Source organism: Chiloscyllium plagiosum, unplaced genomic scaffold (assembly GCF_037043375.1).
Source record: "Chiloscyllium plagiosum isolate Xiang-an unplaced genomic scaffold, Cpla_swu_hap1 HiC_scaffold_12, whole genome shotgun sequence".
Classification (NCBI taxonomy): domain Eukaryota; kingdom Metazoa; phylum Chordata; class Chondrichthyes; order Orectolobiformes; family Hemiscylliidae; genus Chiloscyllium; species Chiloscyllium plagiosum.
In genome coordinates, this window is record NW_028270150.1 from 42,167,604 (window position 1) to 42,186,854 (window position 19,251).

Sequence of the window (19,251 nt, forward strand, 5' to 3'; positions counted from 1 at the left end):
ACTTTCCATCACTTTACTGAATTTCGAGAGTAGACTGATGGGGCAATAATAGGCTGCTTTTGATTTGTTCTGCTTTTTGTGAACAGAATATAGAATCATACAAATATACAGTACAGAAGAGGCCCTTCAGTCCATCAAACCTGTACTGCCAAAAATACACTGCTACCCACAATAGTTTCACTTCGGAAAGGGGAGGAAATCTTCCATTCTTAGTTGGTCTGGCCAACATATGACTCCAGACTAACATCAATGTGATTTACCTTTGACTACCATCTGAAATGGCCTAGCAAGCCACTCAGTTGTACCAAAACACTACAACAAAGTCTAAGCAAAGAAATGAAATCAACAGACCATCCAGCATTGACCTTGTCACCAGAAATGACAACAGCAAATACCTTCCTGTAGATTCTGCAAAGTTCTTCTGAGCAACATCTGGTTGTTCTGAAGGTAGGCGAACCGTCCCACAGTCTGGTCAAGCAACAGTCTGGAATAATGATTCTCATGGAATCAAAATGTACCATCAATGCCCCACACCACCATCCCCATTGCTGAGTATGTTCTGTAATATGAGCAGGATTGAGCCACCAGAAGTTGTGGCATACTGATATACAGTTAGGAGGGAGTTGTCCTGGGAGTTTTCAACTCTGACTTTGGATGCCATGATGTCTTACAGCATTAGGTCAAACATGGACAATGAAATCTCATACTAATTACCAGCTACTGCCAACCAACCCCCATTAGTTGAGTCTGTTCTCTTCCAAGGTGGACACCAAATGGAAGAGCACTGAGAATGGCAAAGGTCACAGAACATAGTGTGGGTGGGGGTCTTCAATATCCATCACCAGGAGGAGCTAAACACTGCTGCCTCACAGCGCCAGAGACCCGGGTTCAATTCCCGCCTCAGGCGACTGTCTGTGTGGAGTTTGCACATTCTCCCCGTGTCTGCGTGGGTTTTCTCCGGGTGCTCCGGTTTCCTCCCACCATCCAAAAAGATGTGCAGGGTCAGGTGAATTGGCCACACTAAATTGCCCGTAGTGTTAGGTAAGGGGTAAATGTAGGGGTATGGGTGGGTTTCGCTTCGGCGGGTCGGTGTGGACTTGTTGGGCCGAAGGGCCTGTTTCCACACTGTAATCTAATCTAATCTAAACAGCATCACTACTGACTGAACTGAAAGGACATACTTGTTAGACTGGATCTGCAGTGGTCGCTGAGGAAATCAAAAAGAGGAAAAAAAAATCAAATTGAATTTGACTTCAATGATTTATCTGTTGCAAATGATTTTGTCCATGACAGGATCAATAGGAGTGACTACCACAGTCTACATAAAGACTATGTTCCATATTTACAGTAAGAATACCTTGTTGTGCAACACCGCCACCGAGACAATTTTCAAATAAATCTAGCAATTTATAATTCTGACTCCTATGATCCTATTCCACTAGCTACCTGATGAAGGAGCAGCACTCCGAAAGCTAGTGCTTCCAAATAAACCTGTTGGACTATAACCTGGTGTCATGTGATTTTTGACTCGGTCCACCCAGTCCAACACTGGCAGCTCCACATCATAATATATAACAGGACATCGATGAGGTCCAGTGAGCCATCAACAGCAGCAAAATTATAATCATTATATTGTACTTCCTGACCGAGCATAAACCCATTCTATGTTACCTTCAAGCCAAGTGATCAGCACTGTTTCAATGAAATGTGGAGGACAGAACGCCAACATCTGGCATTCTTAAAAATGAGGTGTCAACCTGGTGAAGCTACAAAACAGAGTTACTTGTGTGCCAAGCAAAGGAAACAGCTAGCAATAGACAAGGCTCAGCAATCTCATCACCAATGGATCAGTTCTAAGCTTTGCAGTCCTACCACATCCAGATTGGACTGTTGGGGGTCAACTAACAGGAGCTGAAGGCTCCACAAATCTTGCCATTCTCAATGAGGGAGGAGCCCAGCACATCAGTGCAAACGATTGAAATACTAGCAGCCATCTTAAGCCAGAAATGCTTCTCATGAAGTCCCTGGCATCACATTCAACAGTATTCAACCATTTCAATTCAGAGCACAAACTTTTAAAAAATGGCTCGAGACATTTTATATGAAGGCTATGGGCCCTGACAATATTCAGGCAACAGTACTGAAGACATGCAAGGACCAGTGCTGGGTCCTCTGCTTTCCATCATTTATATAAATGATTTGGATAAGAGGTTTAATTATTAAGTTTGCAGATGACACCAAAATTGGAGGTGCATTGGACAGTGAAGAACGCTATCTTGGTGTCCAACTGAACCTTATTCAGATGGGCCAATGGGCCAAGGAGTGGCAGGTGGAGTCTAATTTAGATAAATGTGAGGTATTGCATTTTGGTAAGGCAAATCAGGGTCAGACTTATACATTTAATGGTAAGGCCTTGGGGAGTGTTGCTGAACAAAGAGACAAAGGGCATAGGTCATAGTTCCTTGAATGCGGAGTCACAAGTAGACATGGGAGTGAAGAAGTCATTTGGCACACTTTCCTTCATTGGTCAGTGCATTGAATGTGGGAGTTGGACGTCATGTTGTAGCTATACAGGATGGTGCTGAGGCCACTTTTCGGGTACTGCAAACAATTCGGGTGTCCTTGCCAGAGGGAAGGTGTTGTGAAACTTGAAAGGGTTCAAAAAAGATTTACAAGGATGTTGTCAGGTTTGGAGAGTTTAAGCTATAGGGAGAGACTGAATAGGCTGTAGCTCCCGGAGCAGTGGAGGCTGAGGGGTGACCTTATAGAATCATATATAGTATAAAATCATAAGGGGTATGGATAGAGTGAATAGCCAAGGTCTTTTTCCCAGGGTAAATGAGTCTTAAGCTAGAGGGCATAGGTTTAAGGTAAGATGGGAAAGATTTAAAAGGGACCTGAGGGGCAACTTTTTCATGCAGTGGCTGATACATTTATGGAATGAGCTGCTGGAGGAGGTGGTGGACACGGATACAATTACAGCATTTAAAAGCCATCTAGAAGGGTATATGAATAGGAAGGAAAGAGAGATATTGGCCAATATCTGGTTGGCATGGAAAACTTAAATGAAGAGTCTCCTTCTGTGCTGTATAACTCTGTGACTCTATGTGCTTCATAACATGCTGCTCCCCTAGCGTTCCAGTACAGTAACAATACTGGCATCGACCCGATAATGTTGAAAATTGTTCAGGTATGTCATGTACCCAAAAAAGCAGAACAAATCCAACCTGGCCAATGACCACTCCATCGTTCTGCTCTCGATCATCAGTAAAGTGATGGAAGGTGACATCAACAGTGTTATCAAGCAGCACCTGCTCAACAGTTGCTCAGTGACATCCAATTTGGGTTCTGCCAGGGCCACTTAGCTCCTGACTTCATTACAGCCTTGTTTCAAACATGGACAAAAGAGGGGAATTCCACAGGTGAGTTGAGAGTGGCAGCCCTTGACATCAAGGAGTTCTAGCAAAACTGGAGTGAGTGTGAATTGGGGGAAAGCTCTTAAAAAGTGAAGTAATTCCTGGAACATGGGAAGATGGTTGGGGTTATTTAAAGTCTGTTATCTCTGTACAAGGACATCATTGCAAAAGCTCCTTAGGGTAATTTCCTCGACCTGACAAACTTTAACTGTGTCATCAATGACCTTCCTGCCCATCAGAAGGCCAAGTTGAGATGTTGGCAGATACAGAGCTGAGACAAATACTGAAGCAGTCCATTTCCATAAGCAGAAAGATGTGGACAATATCCAGGCTTGGACTGGTATAAGTGGCTAATAACATTCATGCCACACAAGTGCAAGGCAATGACCATTGTACAGATAATCTTTTTCTTCTGCTTTTGATTGTGGACTGAAGAGGGAAGGGGAGCTCTTTTGGAGGTCAAGGATTATGGATACACATTTTAGAAGCAGTTTACCTGACACTCATTGTGGGTGCTGTTTGCACTGCTGTTTGTCCAAGCAATGGGAAGAGTCGAAACCCTGCAGTGTGGAAAAAGTCTGAAGAGCACCCCACCCAGACTGACAGTCTTACCCTATCCCTGTAACCCTGCATTTCTCATGGTTAAATCTGGACACTATGGGCAATTTAGCATTGACAATCCACCTAACCTAGATATCATTGGACTGTGGGAGGATACGAAAGCAGTCAGAGGAAACCCATGAAGGCACAGGGAGAATGTGCAAACTCCATACAACCATAGAACGTAGAACATAGAAAAATACAGCGCAGTACAGGCCTTTTGAACCTCGATGTTGCGCCGATCCAAGCCCACCTAACCTACACTAGCCCACTATCCTCCATATGCCTATCCAATGCCCGTTTAAATGCCCATAAAGAGGGAGAGTCCACCACTGCTACTGGCAGGGCATTCCATGAACTCACGACTCACTGAGTAAAGAATCTACCCCTAACATCTGTCCTATACCTACCACCCCTTAATTTAAAGCTATGCCCCCTCGTAATAGCTGACTCCATATGTGGAAAAAGGTTCTCATGGTCAACCCTATCTAAACCCCTAATCATCTTGTACACCTCTATCAAGTCACCCGAAACCTTCTTTTCTCCAATGAAAACAACCCCAAGTGCCTCAGCCTTTCCTCATACGATTTTCCTACCATACCAGGCAACATCCTGGTAAACCTCCTCTGCACCCGTTCCAGTGCCTCCACATCCTTCCTATAGTATGGCGACCAAAACTGCACACAATACTCCAGATGCGGCCGCATCAGAGTCCTATACAATTGCAACATGACCTCAGGACTCCGGAACTCAATTCCTCTACCAATAAAAGCCAGTACGCCATATGCCTTCTTCACCGCACTATTTACCTGGGTGGCAACTTTCAGAGATCTGTGTACATGGACACCAAGATCCCTCTGCTCATCCACACTACCAAGTATCCGACCATTAGCCCAGTACCCCATCTTTTTGTTACTCATACCAAAGTGAATCACCTCACACTTACCCACATTGAACTCCATTTGCCATCTTTCTGCGCAGCTCTGCAGCTTATCTATATCCCACTGTAACCTGACACATCCTTCCTCACTGTCAACAACTCCACCGACTTTCGTATCATCTGCAAACTTGCTCACCCAACCTTCTAGCCCCTCCTCCAGGTCATTTATAAAAATGACAAACAGCAATGGTCCCAAAACAGATCCTTGCGGAACACTGCTAGTAACTGCACTCCAAGATGAACCTTTACCATCAACTACTACCCTCTGTCTTCTTCCAGCCAGCCAATTCCTAATCCAAGCCTCCAACTCACCCTCAATGCCATACCTCCGTATTTTTTGCAGTAGCCTACCATGGGAACCTTATCAAACGCCTTACTAAAATCCATATACACCACATCTACCGCTTTACCCTCATCCACCTCCTTAGTCACCTTCTCAAAGAATTCAATAAGGTTTGTGAGGCACAACCTGCCCTTCACAAAACCATGCTGACTACCCTTGATCACATTATTCCTTTCCAGATGTTCATAAATCCTATCCCTTACAATTCTCTCTAAGACTTTGCCCACAACAGAAGTGAGACTCACCGGCCTATAGTTACTAGGGTTATCCCTACTCCCCTTCTTGAACAAGGGAACCACATTTGCTATCCTCCAGTCTTCTGGCACTATTCCTGTAGACAACGAGGACATAAAAATCAAGGCCAATGGCTCTGCAATCTCCTCCCTTGCTTCCCAGAGAATCCTAGGATAAATGCCATCAGGCCCAGGGCACTTATCTATTTTCACCCTTTCCAGAATTTCCAACACCTCTTCCCTACATTCCTCAAAGCCGTCCATTCTAATTAATTGTGACTCAGTATTCACATTGGCAATAATGTCCTGTTCCTGAGTGAATACTGACGAAAAGTATTCATTCAGTGTCTCCCCAATCTCTTCAGCCTCCACACGCAACTTCCCATTACTATCCTTGACTGGACCTATTCCTACCCTAGTCACTCTTTTATTCCTGACATACCTATAGAAAGCCCTTGGGTTTTCCCTAATCCTACCAACTAAGGACTTTTCATGTCCTCTCCTTGCTGCTCTTAGCTCTCTCTTCAGATCCTTCCTGGCTACCTTATAACTCTCAATCGCCCCAATTGAACCTTCACGCCTCATCTTTACATCGGCCGCCCTCTTCCATTTAACAAGGGATTCCAATTCCTTATTAAACCACGGCTCCCTCACACGACCCTTTCCTCCCTGCCTGACAGGTACATACTTATCAAGGACACTCAATAGTTGCTCCTTGAACAAGCTCCACATATCAATTGCGCTCTTGCCTTGAAGCCTACTTTTTCAAGCCACGCATTCTAAGTCGTGCCTCACTGCATCAAAATTTCCCTGCCCCCAGCTATAACTCTTGCTCTGCAGTGCACACTTATCCCTCTCCATCACTAGAGTAAAAGTCACCAAATTGTGGTCACTGTCCCCAAAGTGCTCATCTACCTCCAATTCTAACACCTGGCCTGGTTCGTTACCCAGAACCAAATCCAGTATGGCCTCACCTCTTGTTGGCCTGTCTACATATTGTGTCAGGAAACCCTCCTGCACACATTAGACAAACACCGACCCATCTAACGAACTCAAGCTATAGCTTTCCCAGTCAATATCAGGAAAGTTAAAGTCCCCCATAACAACCACCCTATTACTTTCACTCTTCTCCTGAATCATCCTCACAATCCTTTCTTCTACATCTCTAGGACTATTAGGAGGCCTGTAGAAAACTCCTAACAGGGTGACCTCACCTTTCCTATTCCGAACCTCAGCCCAAACTACCTCAGTTGGCGAGTCACCCGAGCCTGGAATAGAACCCAGAGGACTGGCACTGTGAGGCAGTAGTGCTAACCACTGAGCCGACCTGCCACCCAGTGGGTACAACAGTCGGGCTGGAGCCAGGTTGTGTGTGCGGGAGAGGAGATTGGCTGGAAGTGCCTGATTGATGACTGAACACCATTCCACAGAGCAATGACAAAGGCCTTATGCCTGCCAACAGCTTAATGATTGGCTCCCAGGTAGCTGAACACCATGTGGGTTTGAATGTTTGGTCAGAAACTATCGTACTTCTGAAATGGAAGCAGCCAGCCTTTCCTTACTAGTAAAATGCTCAAGCCTGAACAAATCCAGTTTATATTCTCTTATCAGTTATGGAGTCATAGGGATGTCCAACTCATCCATGCCAACCAGATACCCGAACCTAATCTAGTCCCATTTGCCAGCATGTGGCCCATATCCCTCTAAAGCCTTCCTATTCATATACCCATTCAAATGCCTTTTAAATGCTGCAATTATACCAACCTCCACCACTTCCTCTGGCAGCTCGTACCATACACGTACCACCCTCTGCGTGAAAAAATTGTTCCTTAGGTACCTTTTATATCTTTCCTCTCTCACCCTAAACCTAGGCCCTCTAGTTCTGGACTCACCCCCAAGGGAAAAGACCTTGTCTATTTACCCTATCCATGCCCCTCATGATCTTATAATACTGTATAAGGTCCCCAAACACATTCTTCACTATCCTACCTGCGACTCTCAAGGAACTATGAACCTACACTCCAAGGTCTCTTTGTTCAGCAACACTCCGTAGGACCTTACCATTAAATGTATAAGTACTGCTCTGATTTGCTTTTCCAAAATGCAGCACCTCGCATTTATCTAAATTAAACTCCATCTGCCACTCCTCAGCCCATTAGCCCATCTGATCAAAACCCCATTGTAATCTGAGGTAACCTTCTTCGCTGACTACTACACCTCCAATTTTGGTGTGAGCTATGGCTTTTAAACAATACATCAGAGACTTTATAAGTTAAATTGAACCAGTCGCTCTGTGCCTCCAGCAAGCAAGTGAAAAGACTTACCGGAAGAAGATCAAGGGGCAGCAAGACCTGAGAAGCCAAAGGTATCATTTCAGTGTACTCTGTAGACAGAAATAATTGAACTGCCTTCCCAGTCTTGCCTTGTAACCTATGACATCAATGTTTTTTGTGCTATCTATATGTGAGTAGGTGGAGCATTTTCAGGGGATTACAGAACTATACGTCAACAGTTCATAAGTGTTTACCTGCAGCTAGAATCTATTTATTTATAATAAATAACTATTCTTGTTAAATACAGAAACCTGGTTTCTGTCAATCAAATCTAAAAGACAGAGAAATTGGGAAATTTTGTGTACTCATAAAATTTTTAAACTTTGAAATGACTCCAGGAATAGCAGGGCTTGTTTTCCAGTGAGTTTCCTCAGTAAGTATTACAGTGGACACCACCACTCAACAAGAAAAAAATTAATCAATTCCCCTTGTTGCTCAATGCCATAAGCATCACTGAACCGCTATCAACATCTGAGTGTCACTACTGACCAAAACTAAAGATAGTGTGGCTGGTTAGAAGCTAAGAAATCTGTAGCAAGTAACTCACCTTCTGTTTCCCCAAGTCAAGAGTGTGATAGAATACTCCCAAATCACTTGGATGGTGCAGCTTCAAGCAACATGCAAGAAGCTTGACACAATCCAGAACAAAGCAGTTCACTTGATTGGCAACCCATCCAATACCACCAAAGTTCAATTCCTCCACCACCAATGTTGCTATCTGCACTGCATTAACTCACAATGGCTCTTTCTATAGCACCTTCTAAACCCATGACCTCTACCAGCTCAAGGGACATGCTTAGCATAGTTATGGGAACACCATCAACTGCAAGATGCCCTCCACGTCACACACCATCCTGACCGTGGAACTGAATCACCATTCCTTCACTGTCACAGGGTCAAACATCCTGGAATGCCCTTCCTAACAGCCTTGTGCGTGTTCCTACACATCAAGGACGGTAGTGATTCAAGAAAGCTGCTCACCTCCACCTTCTCCGCGGAAATAAGAGATGCGTAATAAATGCTGACCTAGTCAATGACACCTGCTTCCAGGAACAAATAAAAATAAACTGATGCTGTTCATGTAGTGCAAATAGATTTCTCACAGGCATTTGATAAAATTCTGCACAGCAGAATTGTGAGCAAAATAAGAACTTAAACACTGCTGAAAAGATACTAAAATTGTTGCTTTTCATTTTGCACTCATCAGGACTAGGATGCAAGAAATAGACTTGAAAGAAAATGACAATTTCACGAAAAGAGGGTGGTGACTGGTTGGGCCATCACTGGCATGGAGTCACAGCAAGAACAATTCTCAGTTTCTGATTCGTCAGGTCATTGCCATGAGGCTGCTGCAGAGACTGGTTGTCTTTATAACCCCTTTGTTGACAAAGGTACAATGCATCTGCAAGTTCCCTTTGCCTACTTAAAACAGGGTCCTGTGTACTTTCGTATTAACACCTTGCACACACAAAAGCATCAGACTGCAAACCCAACTAAAGATCTTAAATTTGATGTTCAGGGAACAATCACAAAATCTGCAGGTCATACAAAACTTGAAATGTCGTGAATCAAAATCAGAATAGTAAAGAACTTCAAAAGGAAACAGATAGGTTAGTGGTCTTGATCAAATTTGTGGCAGCTGAATGTTAATTCATAGAAGTCTGCAGTGATTTATTTTGCTGGGAAGAATGGAGAGAGATAATATAAAGGGTACAACTTTAAATGGTACAGGAGCAGAGGTGACAGACATGTTGAGAGAGTGATTAAGTAGACAGTATTCTGGGCATTTTCATGGGGACATATAATACAAAAGCAAGAAAGTTATGTTCAATCTGTTGAAAACATTGGTTTGGCCTCAACTTGAGTATTGCATCTATATTTCAAATGTAGTATTGAATTTTCAAATTTAAAAACCAAGGTAAAGGTCAATGAAACTGGATTCCATCAAAGCAGAAAACAATAAAATAAAAGACAAGGTAAATTGAAATGTAGAAATTAAGTGATATGAAGACAGAGTTTCAAAAGCATATTTTTATAAATTCTATCAGGAGACATCAGTGTCACAGATAAAGCCAGCTCATCCCTAACACCCTTGATAAGATGGCAGTGAGCTGCCTTCTTGAACCACTGCAGTTTCTGTGGTATAGGTACATGACAGACACAGCAACAGTAAAGAAATGGCAATATTGATGAAATGGGCTCCTCCTTCAATGAAGATGGGGATATTTTGGATGTCTATTGCACACCATTATTCAATGACTGGGACTGGTAGGACAGCAGAATATTGGAATGTTCCATATATTCCAGAATTGCTTTGGTCTATCTATCAAATGCTGCTTCTGCTGTCTGGTATGCAAGTCGTCCTGTGTCGTTGCTTCAATATTGTAAGAGGGAAAGGCTAAAGATACCATAGTTATAACCAAAGTGAGGATGGTTCCTAAATCAGCCCGGCACCGCCTTCCTGACCTGCAGTCTTCTTCTTGACCTCTCCGCCTCCATCCTACTCCGACCTATCACCCTCACCTTGACCTCTTTCCACCTATCACATTTCCAACGCCCCTCCTCCAAGTCCCTCCTCCCTACCTTTTATCTTCTCCTGCTGAACACTCTCTGCTCATTCCTGAGGAAGGGCCTGTGCCCGAAACGTCGAATCTCCTGTTCCCTGGATGCTGCCTGACCTGCTGTGCTGTTCCAGTAATAAAGTTTCAACTTTGATCTCCAGCATCTGCAGACCTCACTTTCTCCTAAATCAACTCTGTTGTAAAGTTCAAAACTCTCCCAGCACAAATAAAGACAGGTCAGCAAAAAAAGAAATTCAACAATGCAGAAATGAATATGCAATTGCATTGTGAAAGCACTTTGGTAACTGTGTCTCCAATGATCACCACATATCTTCCCTATTTGCATATGTTTGAGCAGAGAATTGCTCAGGATTTGCTGGTATACTGCCCATTGACAGATGCAGTGAAAAAATGCAAATATCAGGTTAACTTTAAAGCATTGCCAAACTACATTCAAATCTCTGTAGTTGTTGATCTGTATACAATGACATGTTAGTCCTCACCATTACTGAGTCTGGGATTGACTACACCGTAATGTTTACATGGCACTTTGTACTTATGGTGCAAAAGATCTACTTAACCAAGATAAAATCTGAAAGTGGCTGAATTGCTAATGTAGTGTAATGCGTAATTTGATATTTATTGTTGTTAATAGTACTTTTACACAAAAATCTAATGAAATCTGAAGTGACTGCTCTTGTTCCTCCAATTGGACTATTTCAAAACTGTGCCAACTGGAGGAGTTACATTATCTGCTCTTCCTAATGTCAGTCACCCACTGGCCCACATTTCCTTGTTTTTCCTTACAAGGAGAGAATAGCCTCTCTAATATGTCAACCTGGCTCTAATGACTACTTACTCATAAGATTTACATGCGAAACTAGCATTTGTTACTTTCCACTCAAACTAAATTTTATAAAAAACATATTGATAAACTGGCTTCTAAAGGAATAAAGTACAAAGAAAATTTACAGCCCAGGAACAGGCCCTTCGGCCCTTCAAGCCTGAGCCGATCCAAATCTACTGTGTAAATCTGTCGCCCAATTCCTAAGCATCTGTATCCCTCTGCTCCCCCACCTACCCATGCATCTCTCCAGATGCATCTTAATTGAATCCACCATGCCTGCCTCTACCACCTCTGCTGGCAACACATTCCAGACGCCCACCACCCTCCGTTTGAAGTACTTGCCGCGTGTATCCCCCTTAAACTTTCCACCTCTCACCTTGAAACCGTGCCGTCTCATTATTGAATCCATCACCCTGGGAAAAACCTTGTCTCTATCCACCCTGTCTATACCCTTCATAATTTTGTAAACCTCAATCATGACCCCCTCAATCTCCTTTTTTCTAATGAAAACAAACCTAACCTACTCTACCTCTCTTCATAGCTAGCACCTTCCACACCAGGCAACATCCTCGTAAACCTTCTCTACACCCTCTCCAAAACATCCACGTCCTTTTGGTAATGTGGCGACCAGAACTGTACACAATATTCTAAATGCGACCGAACCAATGTCTTGTACAATTTTAACATGACCTGCCAGCTCTTATACCCAATACCCTGTCCAATGAAGGCAAGCATACCATATGCCTTCTTGACCACTCTATCCACCTGCGCAGCAACCTTCAGGGTACAATGGACCTGCACTCCCAGATCTCTCTGCCATTCAACCTTTCCCACGGCTCTTCCGTTCATTGTATAATTCGCTCTAAAATTAGTCTTGCCTAAATGCATCACCTCACATTTGTCTGGATTGAAAGCCATCTGCCACTTTTCTGCCCAACTCTCCAGTCTATCTATATCCTCCTGTATTCTTTGACTGTCCCTTATGCTTTCTGCTACTCCACCAATCTTTGTGTCATCTGCAAACTTGCTGATCATACCAAAAATGCCCTCTTCCAGATCATTTATGTATATCACAAACAACAGTGGTCCCAACACTGGCCCCTGTGGAACACCACTGGTCACCTTTCTCCATTTCGAGAAACTCCCTTCAACTACTACTCTCTGTCTCCTGTTGCTCAACCAGTTCTTTATCCACCTAGCTAGAACACCCTGCACACCATATGACTTCACTTTTTCCATTAGTCTACCATAGGGAACCTTATCAAACACCTTATAAAAGTCCTTGTATATGACATCAACAGCCCTTCCTTCATCTGTCAACTTGGTCACTTCCTCAAATAACTCTATTAAGGTGCTAAGGCACAATCTCCCCCGCACAAAACCATGTTGCCTATCACTGATAAGGCCATTCTTTTCTAAATATAAATAGATCCTATCCCTCAGTACCCTCTCCAGCAACTTTCCCATCGATGTCAGGCTCACTGGTCTGTAGTTACCCGGAATATCCCTACTACCCTTCTTGTACAGGGGGACAACATGAGCAACCTTCCAGTCCTCCGGCACCTTACCTGTATTTAAAGATACCACAAAGATATCTGTCAGGGCCCCAGCTATTTCCTCTCTTGTCTCCCTGGGATAGATCCCATCTGGTCCTGGGATTTGTCCACCTTAATAACCTCTAGCCTACCCAACACATCTTCCCTACTTATGTCAACGTGATCCAGACTAATCAAACTTCTATCTTTAATCTCAAGATTTATCATGTTCCTCTCCTCAGTGAACACTGATGCAAAGTAATCATTCAGAATCTCACCCATTCTCTCAGGTTCGACACACAGCCTTCCTTCATTATCCTTTAGTGGACCAATCCTTTCCCTAGTTTCCCACTTGCTTCTTCTATAAGAATAAAATGCTTTTGGATTCTCCTTAATTCTACTTGCTAAAGCTATTTCATGACTCCTTTTAGCCCTCTTGATTCCTCGTTTAAGATTTGTCCTACTGTTCTGATATTCCTCCAGGGCCCGTTCTGTCCTTAGCTGCATAGACCTTAAGTACGCTTCCCTTTTCCTCTTGGCTAGTCATACAATTTCTCCTGTCATCCACGGTTCAAGAATCTTGCCCTTCCTATCCTTTGCCTTCAACAGAACATGCACTACCGTCAACCTATCTTTGAAAACCTCCTACATATCAAATCTGGACTTCCCTTCAAATAGCTGTATCCAATCCACATTTCCCAGCTCCTGCCTAATTTTGATATAATTGGCCTTGGCCCAGTTTAGTACCCTTCCCTCAGGACCACTCTCATCTTTATCTACGAGTATCCTAATACTTATAGAATTGTGGTCACTGTTCCCAAAGAAATCCCCCAGCGTAACTTCTACCACCTGTCCTGGCTCATTCCCCCGTACCAGGTCCAATATGGCCCCTTCCCTTGTCGGACCATTGACATACTGCTCTAGAAAACTCTCCTGGATGCTTCTTACAAATCCTATCCCATCCAGACCTCTTACACTAAGTGTATCCCAGTCAATGTTGGGAAAATTAAAACCCCATTAACACTACCCTATTGCCTCTACATCTTTCCATAATCTGTTTATCTATTTGTTCTTCTACCTCACGCTCACTGTTGGAAGGCCTGTAATACAGCCCCAACAATGTAACTGCACCCTTCTTATTTCTCAGCTCCACCCATAAGGCCTCACTACCCAAGACCTCCATAGTGTCCTCCTTTAGCACAGCCGTGATATCATCCCTGACCAGCAATACAACTCCACCACCCCCCCCCCCACCCCTCCCCCCCCCCCCCCCCCCCCCCCCACTTTTACTTCCTACCCTGTCCTGTCTGAAGCATCTATATCCTGGAACATTTAGTTGCCAATCATCACGCCCTTCCTTCAACCATGTCTCTGTGACTGCAATAACGTCATACTCCCAGGCACCAATCCAAGCCCTAAGTTCATCTGCCTTACACACTATACTCCTTGCATTAAAGTAGATGCATTTCAGGCCACCAATTCTTTTGCACTCATCTGCTCTCTACCTACTCTTCCCTTTATTAATGCTATCTTCATAGTAACCTTTTTGGTTTGAATTATGTCATAAGGTTCAGAAGCATTTTCTTGCTCGAAGTGAAAGTAATCATTAAAATGGATCATAGATAATAGCACTATCATAACATAACCACACATATTACTTTACTTACACTTGCTACTGATCAAAATGGTACTGTCAAAAAAACTTGAAACTCACATAATTTTGAACTGCCTGTGCTTGTGAAATAAACTGCTGTGAGCGTGGGTCTCCTAACTCATTGGTGTAGGTGAGGTTAGAGATTTCTAGACTTCCACTCAGGTAGAAAATGGAGATGGCAGGCGCTGAAAAGGAGAACAATCACACCTTACATCCACATTCTGGAGATAGTATCTACATGGAACTTCTGCTAAGTTGAAATAGACACTGAAGCTAAACTTATACAGCACTGTCAACCCAACCTACAGAGTAGCCACTTGACTTCTTATTTACGTAACCAAAATTCAGGATTTAAACTTACAGAAACAGTAACAAAAGACAACAACAATTATTGCTGCTGTTAGAGGGATTATGGGCAACGAGCCAAGGATCCATCTTCTGCAGGGTTCACTTCTTGCCAAATTGTAGGAGGAGAACTCCAGAGGGCAGAGGTAGGTTTTGAGTGCTAATGGACCAACAGAATGGGCCGATGAGAGATTGAGACACTGATCGGTGGGCAAGCTTTCTTTGTTACAATCTGCAATAGGATATTTCTGAAGAAGAAAAAAAAGTAGAAACAGAATTTGATCACCTAAAGTATACTGGAATTTCTCCGATAATTGTCACACTTACAGTGCAGATGGTGACTCAAACACTTTCATTGTTATTTCAGCTGGTTTGCAACTCTGTCCATCATGAAATTTTGATCCTGGGGCAACATATTTGAAAGGCAAAGCTGTTAAAGAAACGTGTTTTTTTTTGTTTCCATAGATACTGAAAAATATTTAAATCAAACGCAACTTTAACAGCTGCGGTTTCGTTTTAAATTGTGCACTTGAGTATAGTTTATATTTAAATAAATAAGAAAAGCTTAGACTAAAATTTATATTGCATCAGGTAACTTGCACATCAGTTTTGTGATTAGGGCAATTATTTTGTTATGAGTGGCTTATTTCTGTTTGTTACAACAAGATCTATCGAATGTGAATCTCGGAAATGTGACATGTCAGTTTAAACTTTGCAATTGACGATTAATAACAAACAATTGATTAACAGAAAGAAACGCATTTTATCTGAGTCTATATTTCAAACATCATACACTAAATAAATTACACCTGATGAGGCAAACTGCTCCTAGCATTGTAATTTTATGAAATAATGAATCTCTATGGAAAAGAAATGTTTCCTCCGAGGCTTTGAGGTTTACCAAGAAATTGTCATCAATAACAAAAGTATTTAGAATTCATGGGTTTGACTTTTAAAAAAGATTTTAAACTGCTTCAATTTTTTTTCAGCATGATCGTTAAAACTCAGCTGATTTATCTTTCCAGGCGATGTCACCTTACCTGTTGCCCACTGGTGGATGTTACCTGCTTTTGTTGATGAGCAACTGCTTCTGAAACACTGAAGACCTCAGAGATCCTCTGTTTTGAAAAAGTTAACATCGCCTTACTTCGTTAAAAGCAGAATCTCCTCAGGATCAACTCGCTTCCACAAACCGCCAGATCCTACTTTGTCTGGATTTATTCTCTCAAACGCCCTTTCCCAGCAATTTTTACAGCAGCCCCTCAGAGCCCACGATCCCAGAAGAATTTTGCGCCACTCTGGGCTCGCCCAACTGAAAGTGGGCAGCGAATTACAGGCGCAGAAACTGCACAGGAATCTTAACCAACAGGGCACGTGTCCTGTGGGGGAAACTGCGCCGCCCTGCGCCCCATTGAGAGTCTTCAAAAGCAGCTTTAGAGACACCGAACAATCTTATTCGTTCAGAGCCTTTGTATTCCTCAAACATCAGGTCCAATTCTGCTAAACGGCGGGCGGCTTCAAATGTGGACTGTCAGATACTGTCCAATCTGCTGTATTCACGTACTGTTTACACAACGAAACAAAGACAGAAATTGCTGGAAAAACTCCGCAGGTCTGGCAGCATCTGTGGGGAAAAAGCAAAGTTAAAGTTTCAGGTCCAGTGACCCATTCTGAAGAAGGAGCCTGTACCTGCGGAGTTTTTCCAGTAATTTGTGTTTTTGTTTCTGATTTCCAGCATCCGCAGTTGTTTGGTTTTATTTTGGCCCGGAAACACAAGCTGAATTTGTTCTTTTCTAATCAACCTGCTCAGAGATAGAACCATAGAATCTCTACTGTGTGGAAAATGGCCATTTGGTCCAGCAAGTCCACACAGACCCTGGGAGAGTAACCCACCCAGCCCCATTCCCATTCCCCTACTACTCAACATTTACCTCTGACAAATGCACCTAACCCACACAGCCCTGAACACTATTTCAAATTTAGCACAGCCAATTCACCTGACCTGCACATCTTTGGATTGTGGGAGGAAACCAGTATACACAAAAGAAACCCACACAGACACTGGGAAAATGTGCAAACTCCACACAGAGCTGTAATCGAACCACGTTATAGTAATAGAGATGTACAGCATGGAAACAGACCCTTCGGTCCAACCCATCCATGCCAACCAGATATCCCAACTCAATCTAGTCCCACCTGCCAGAACCTGGCCCATATCCCTCCAAACCCTTCCTATTCATATACCCATCCAAATGCCACTTAAATGTTGCAATTGAACCAGCCTCCACCACTTCCTCTGGCAGCCCATTCCATACCCGTACCACTCTGTGTGAAAAAGTTGCCCCTTAGGTCTCTTTTATATCTTTCCCCTCTCACCCTAAACTATGCCCTCTAGTTCTGGACTCCCCGATCCCAGGGAAAAGACTTTGCCTATTTACCCTATCCATGCCCCTCATAATTTTGTAAACCTCTATAAGGTCACCCCTCAGCCTCTGATGCTCCAGGGAAAACAGCCCCAGCCTGTTCAACCTCTCCCTGTAGCTCAAATCCTCCAACCCTGGTAACATCCTTGTAAAACTTTTCTGAACCCTTTCAAGTTTCACAACATCTTTCCAATACGAAGGAGACCAGAATTACACACAATATTCTGAAAGTGTTCTGGAGCAGGTAGGAATTTTTGAACCTGGATCTCCTAGCTCAGAGATAGGCTCGCCACGCCACAAGAGACAAAATGAAAAGTCACCATAGTCTTACCAGACCATAGGACTGCTGTTTTAATACAATATGGACAGATACATGAATTGGCAAAGTTTAGAGGGAAATGGGCCAAACACAGGCAAATAGGATGAGTCAATATGGATGAGTTTGATTGAAGGGTCTATTTATGCACTGGATGACTCTACGAGATAGACCATTGGTGGTGGTGAGGGTCACTACACCTCAGACAAGGGGCAAGGTTGAGAAGGAGAATCCTTTATGGTTTCTTAGTTGATATAGGAACCTGCTGAGTGTTTCCTTTCATTATCAGATCACCGGCATTGTCTGCAACAGTGGAAAGGTGCCACTTGTGGATTGTATTGTTGTGTTCAACTTACTAGATTCACAAACATGCAGTTGGGAGCAGAATTTCTTGTCTATCTGCTCCGAGGCAGGTGTAAGACAAACAGAGTGATTGAGGAAATTTGGATGCTCTTGTCTTTTCCATGTAAATATGCTTACACCAGTTTTGTTGCTCTGTTTTGCTCTGGGCTCATAGAAATGTTTTGTCCCCTTGCTAAGGATCTGGACAAATGATTTTCCTGCAATCAGCAGCTAGTTCAAAACAAGTGTAAAAAGTTCTGAATTTTATATGTACCATGCAGAAACAAAACCTAGTGGTCCTAGACTTTTGGGTAAAAACCGATGCTGTAAACCAGAGACAAAAACATAAATTGCAGGAAAAGCTCAGCAGGTCTGCCATCATCTGTGGAAAGTTAACATTTTGGGTCAAGTGACTCTTCCTCAGAAAGTTCTGCCAGACCTGCTGAGGTTTTCCAGCTATTTCTATTTTTGTCTCAAGAGTTTTGGAGGTGTTTCAGTATTAAATTTTAGTTGACCCTCACTAACCCTTTTTTGTTATTTCTGTGATTGTATTTGAGGGGCATCTGCCATTTTCAGATTAAAAGAAATGTTGACAAAATAACTTTAACACCTATCTATATGTATTTGCCTGTAAAAAGATAATGAACTGTGTCTGTGTTCTCTGAAAATAAACAATTTTTGTTAATTAAAACAGTAAAACAGAACTTACATTTCAGAAAATTATTTATCAGACCTTTGAAGAGAATTTTAAAGAGAAGATGCTGCTTATAACTTGACAACCACTGGCTAGCCAACCAACCATGCCCACAAAGGAATTCTAGGCTGCTTACTCAAGCTTTGGACTTTTGTTTTCCATCTCAAAAAACAAGGATGTGACTAAGTTACTATTTCAGTTTCTTTGTAGTTAAGTTATTACTAACTGAATAATATCTTTAGCTTTTCTGCTTTGATCTCTTCCCTCTATACTGTGAGCATTCCTATGTTGCAAAGAAATCGCTCCCTCCACCTCCCAAACTCACATACTTCTTATCTAAGCATGTCTTGAATTAATCTGACTTCTGATTTAACTTCAGAACAATGTTGTTGCAGCCTTTACAACAGAAAGGGTGGGGGAAGTATGCAATCATTATTTTAAAAGAGGAAAAATTAAATCACAATCTATTCATGGATATGACATGAGGACAGGGAGAGAGTTCAATTCTAAAACTTAAATTATGTCCATAACAGCATTACTGGTAAGGAAAATCTGGTATTAAGGGCTAGTCTTAGGGCCTTGAAACTATTGTTAATCATCATGAAAAATCTATCTGGCTCACTAATATCCTTCAGGGAAGGAAATCCACCATCCTTACCTGCTAGCCTA

At 42.7% G+C, this 19,251-nt stretch overlaps 1 protein-coding gene across 1 annotated transcript in view; it reads right to left on the reverse strand.

The window, feature by feature from the left end:
* Nucleotides 1-18,563, reverse strand: part of LOC122555509 (suppressor of tumorigenicity 14 protein homolog) — an 83,936-nt gene extending 65,373 nt beyond the window's left edge. Inside the window, exons 1-3 of the mRNA XM_087992712.1 lie at nucleotides 15,848-18,563; nucleotides 14,824-15,055; nucleotides 14,523-14,647 (exon numbers count right to left, since the gene is read on the reverse strand). Coding sequence (XP_087848838.1) covers nucleotides 14,523-14,647; nucleotides 14,824-15,055; nucleotides 15,848-15,946 — 456 coding nt within the window. The 5' untranslated portion in view covers nucleotides 15,947-18,563. The remainder of the gene's footprint in view (nucleotides 1-14,522; nucleotides 14,648-14,823; nucleotides 15,056-15,847) is intronic.
* Nucleotides 18,564-19,251: the final 688 nt, after the last annotated feature.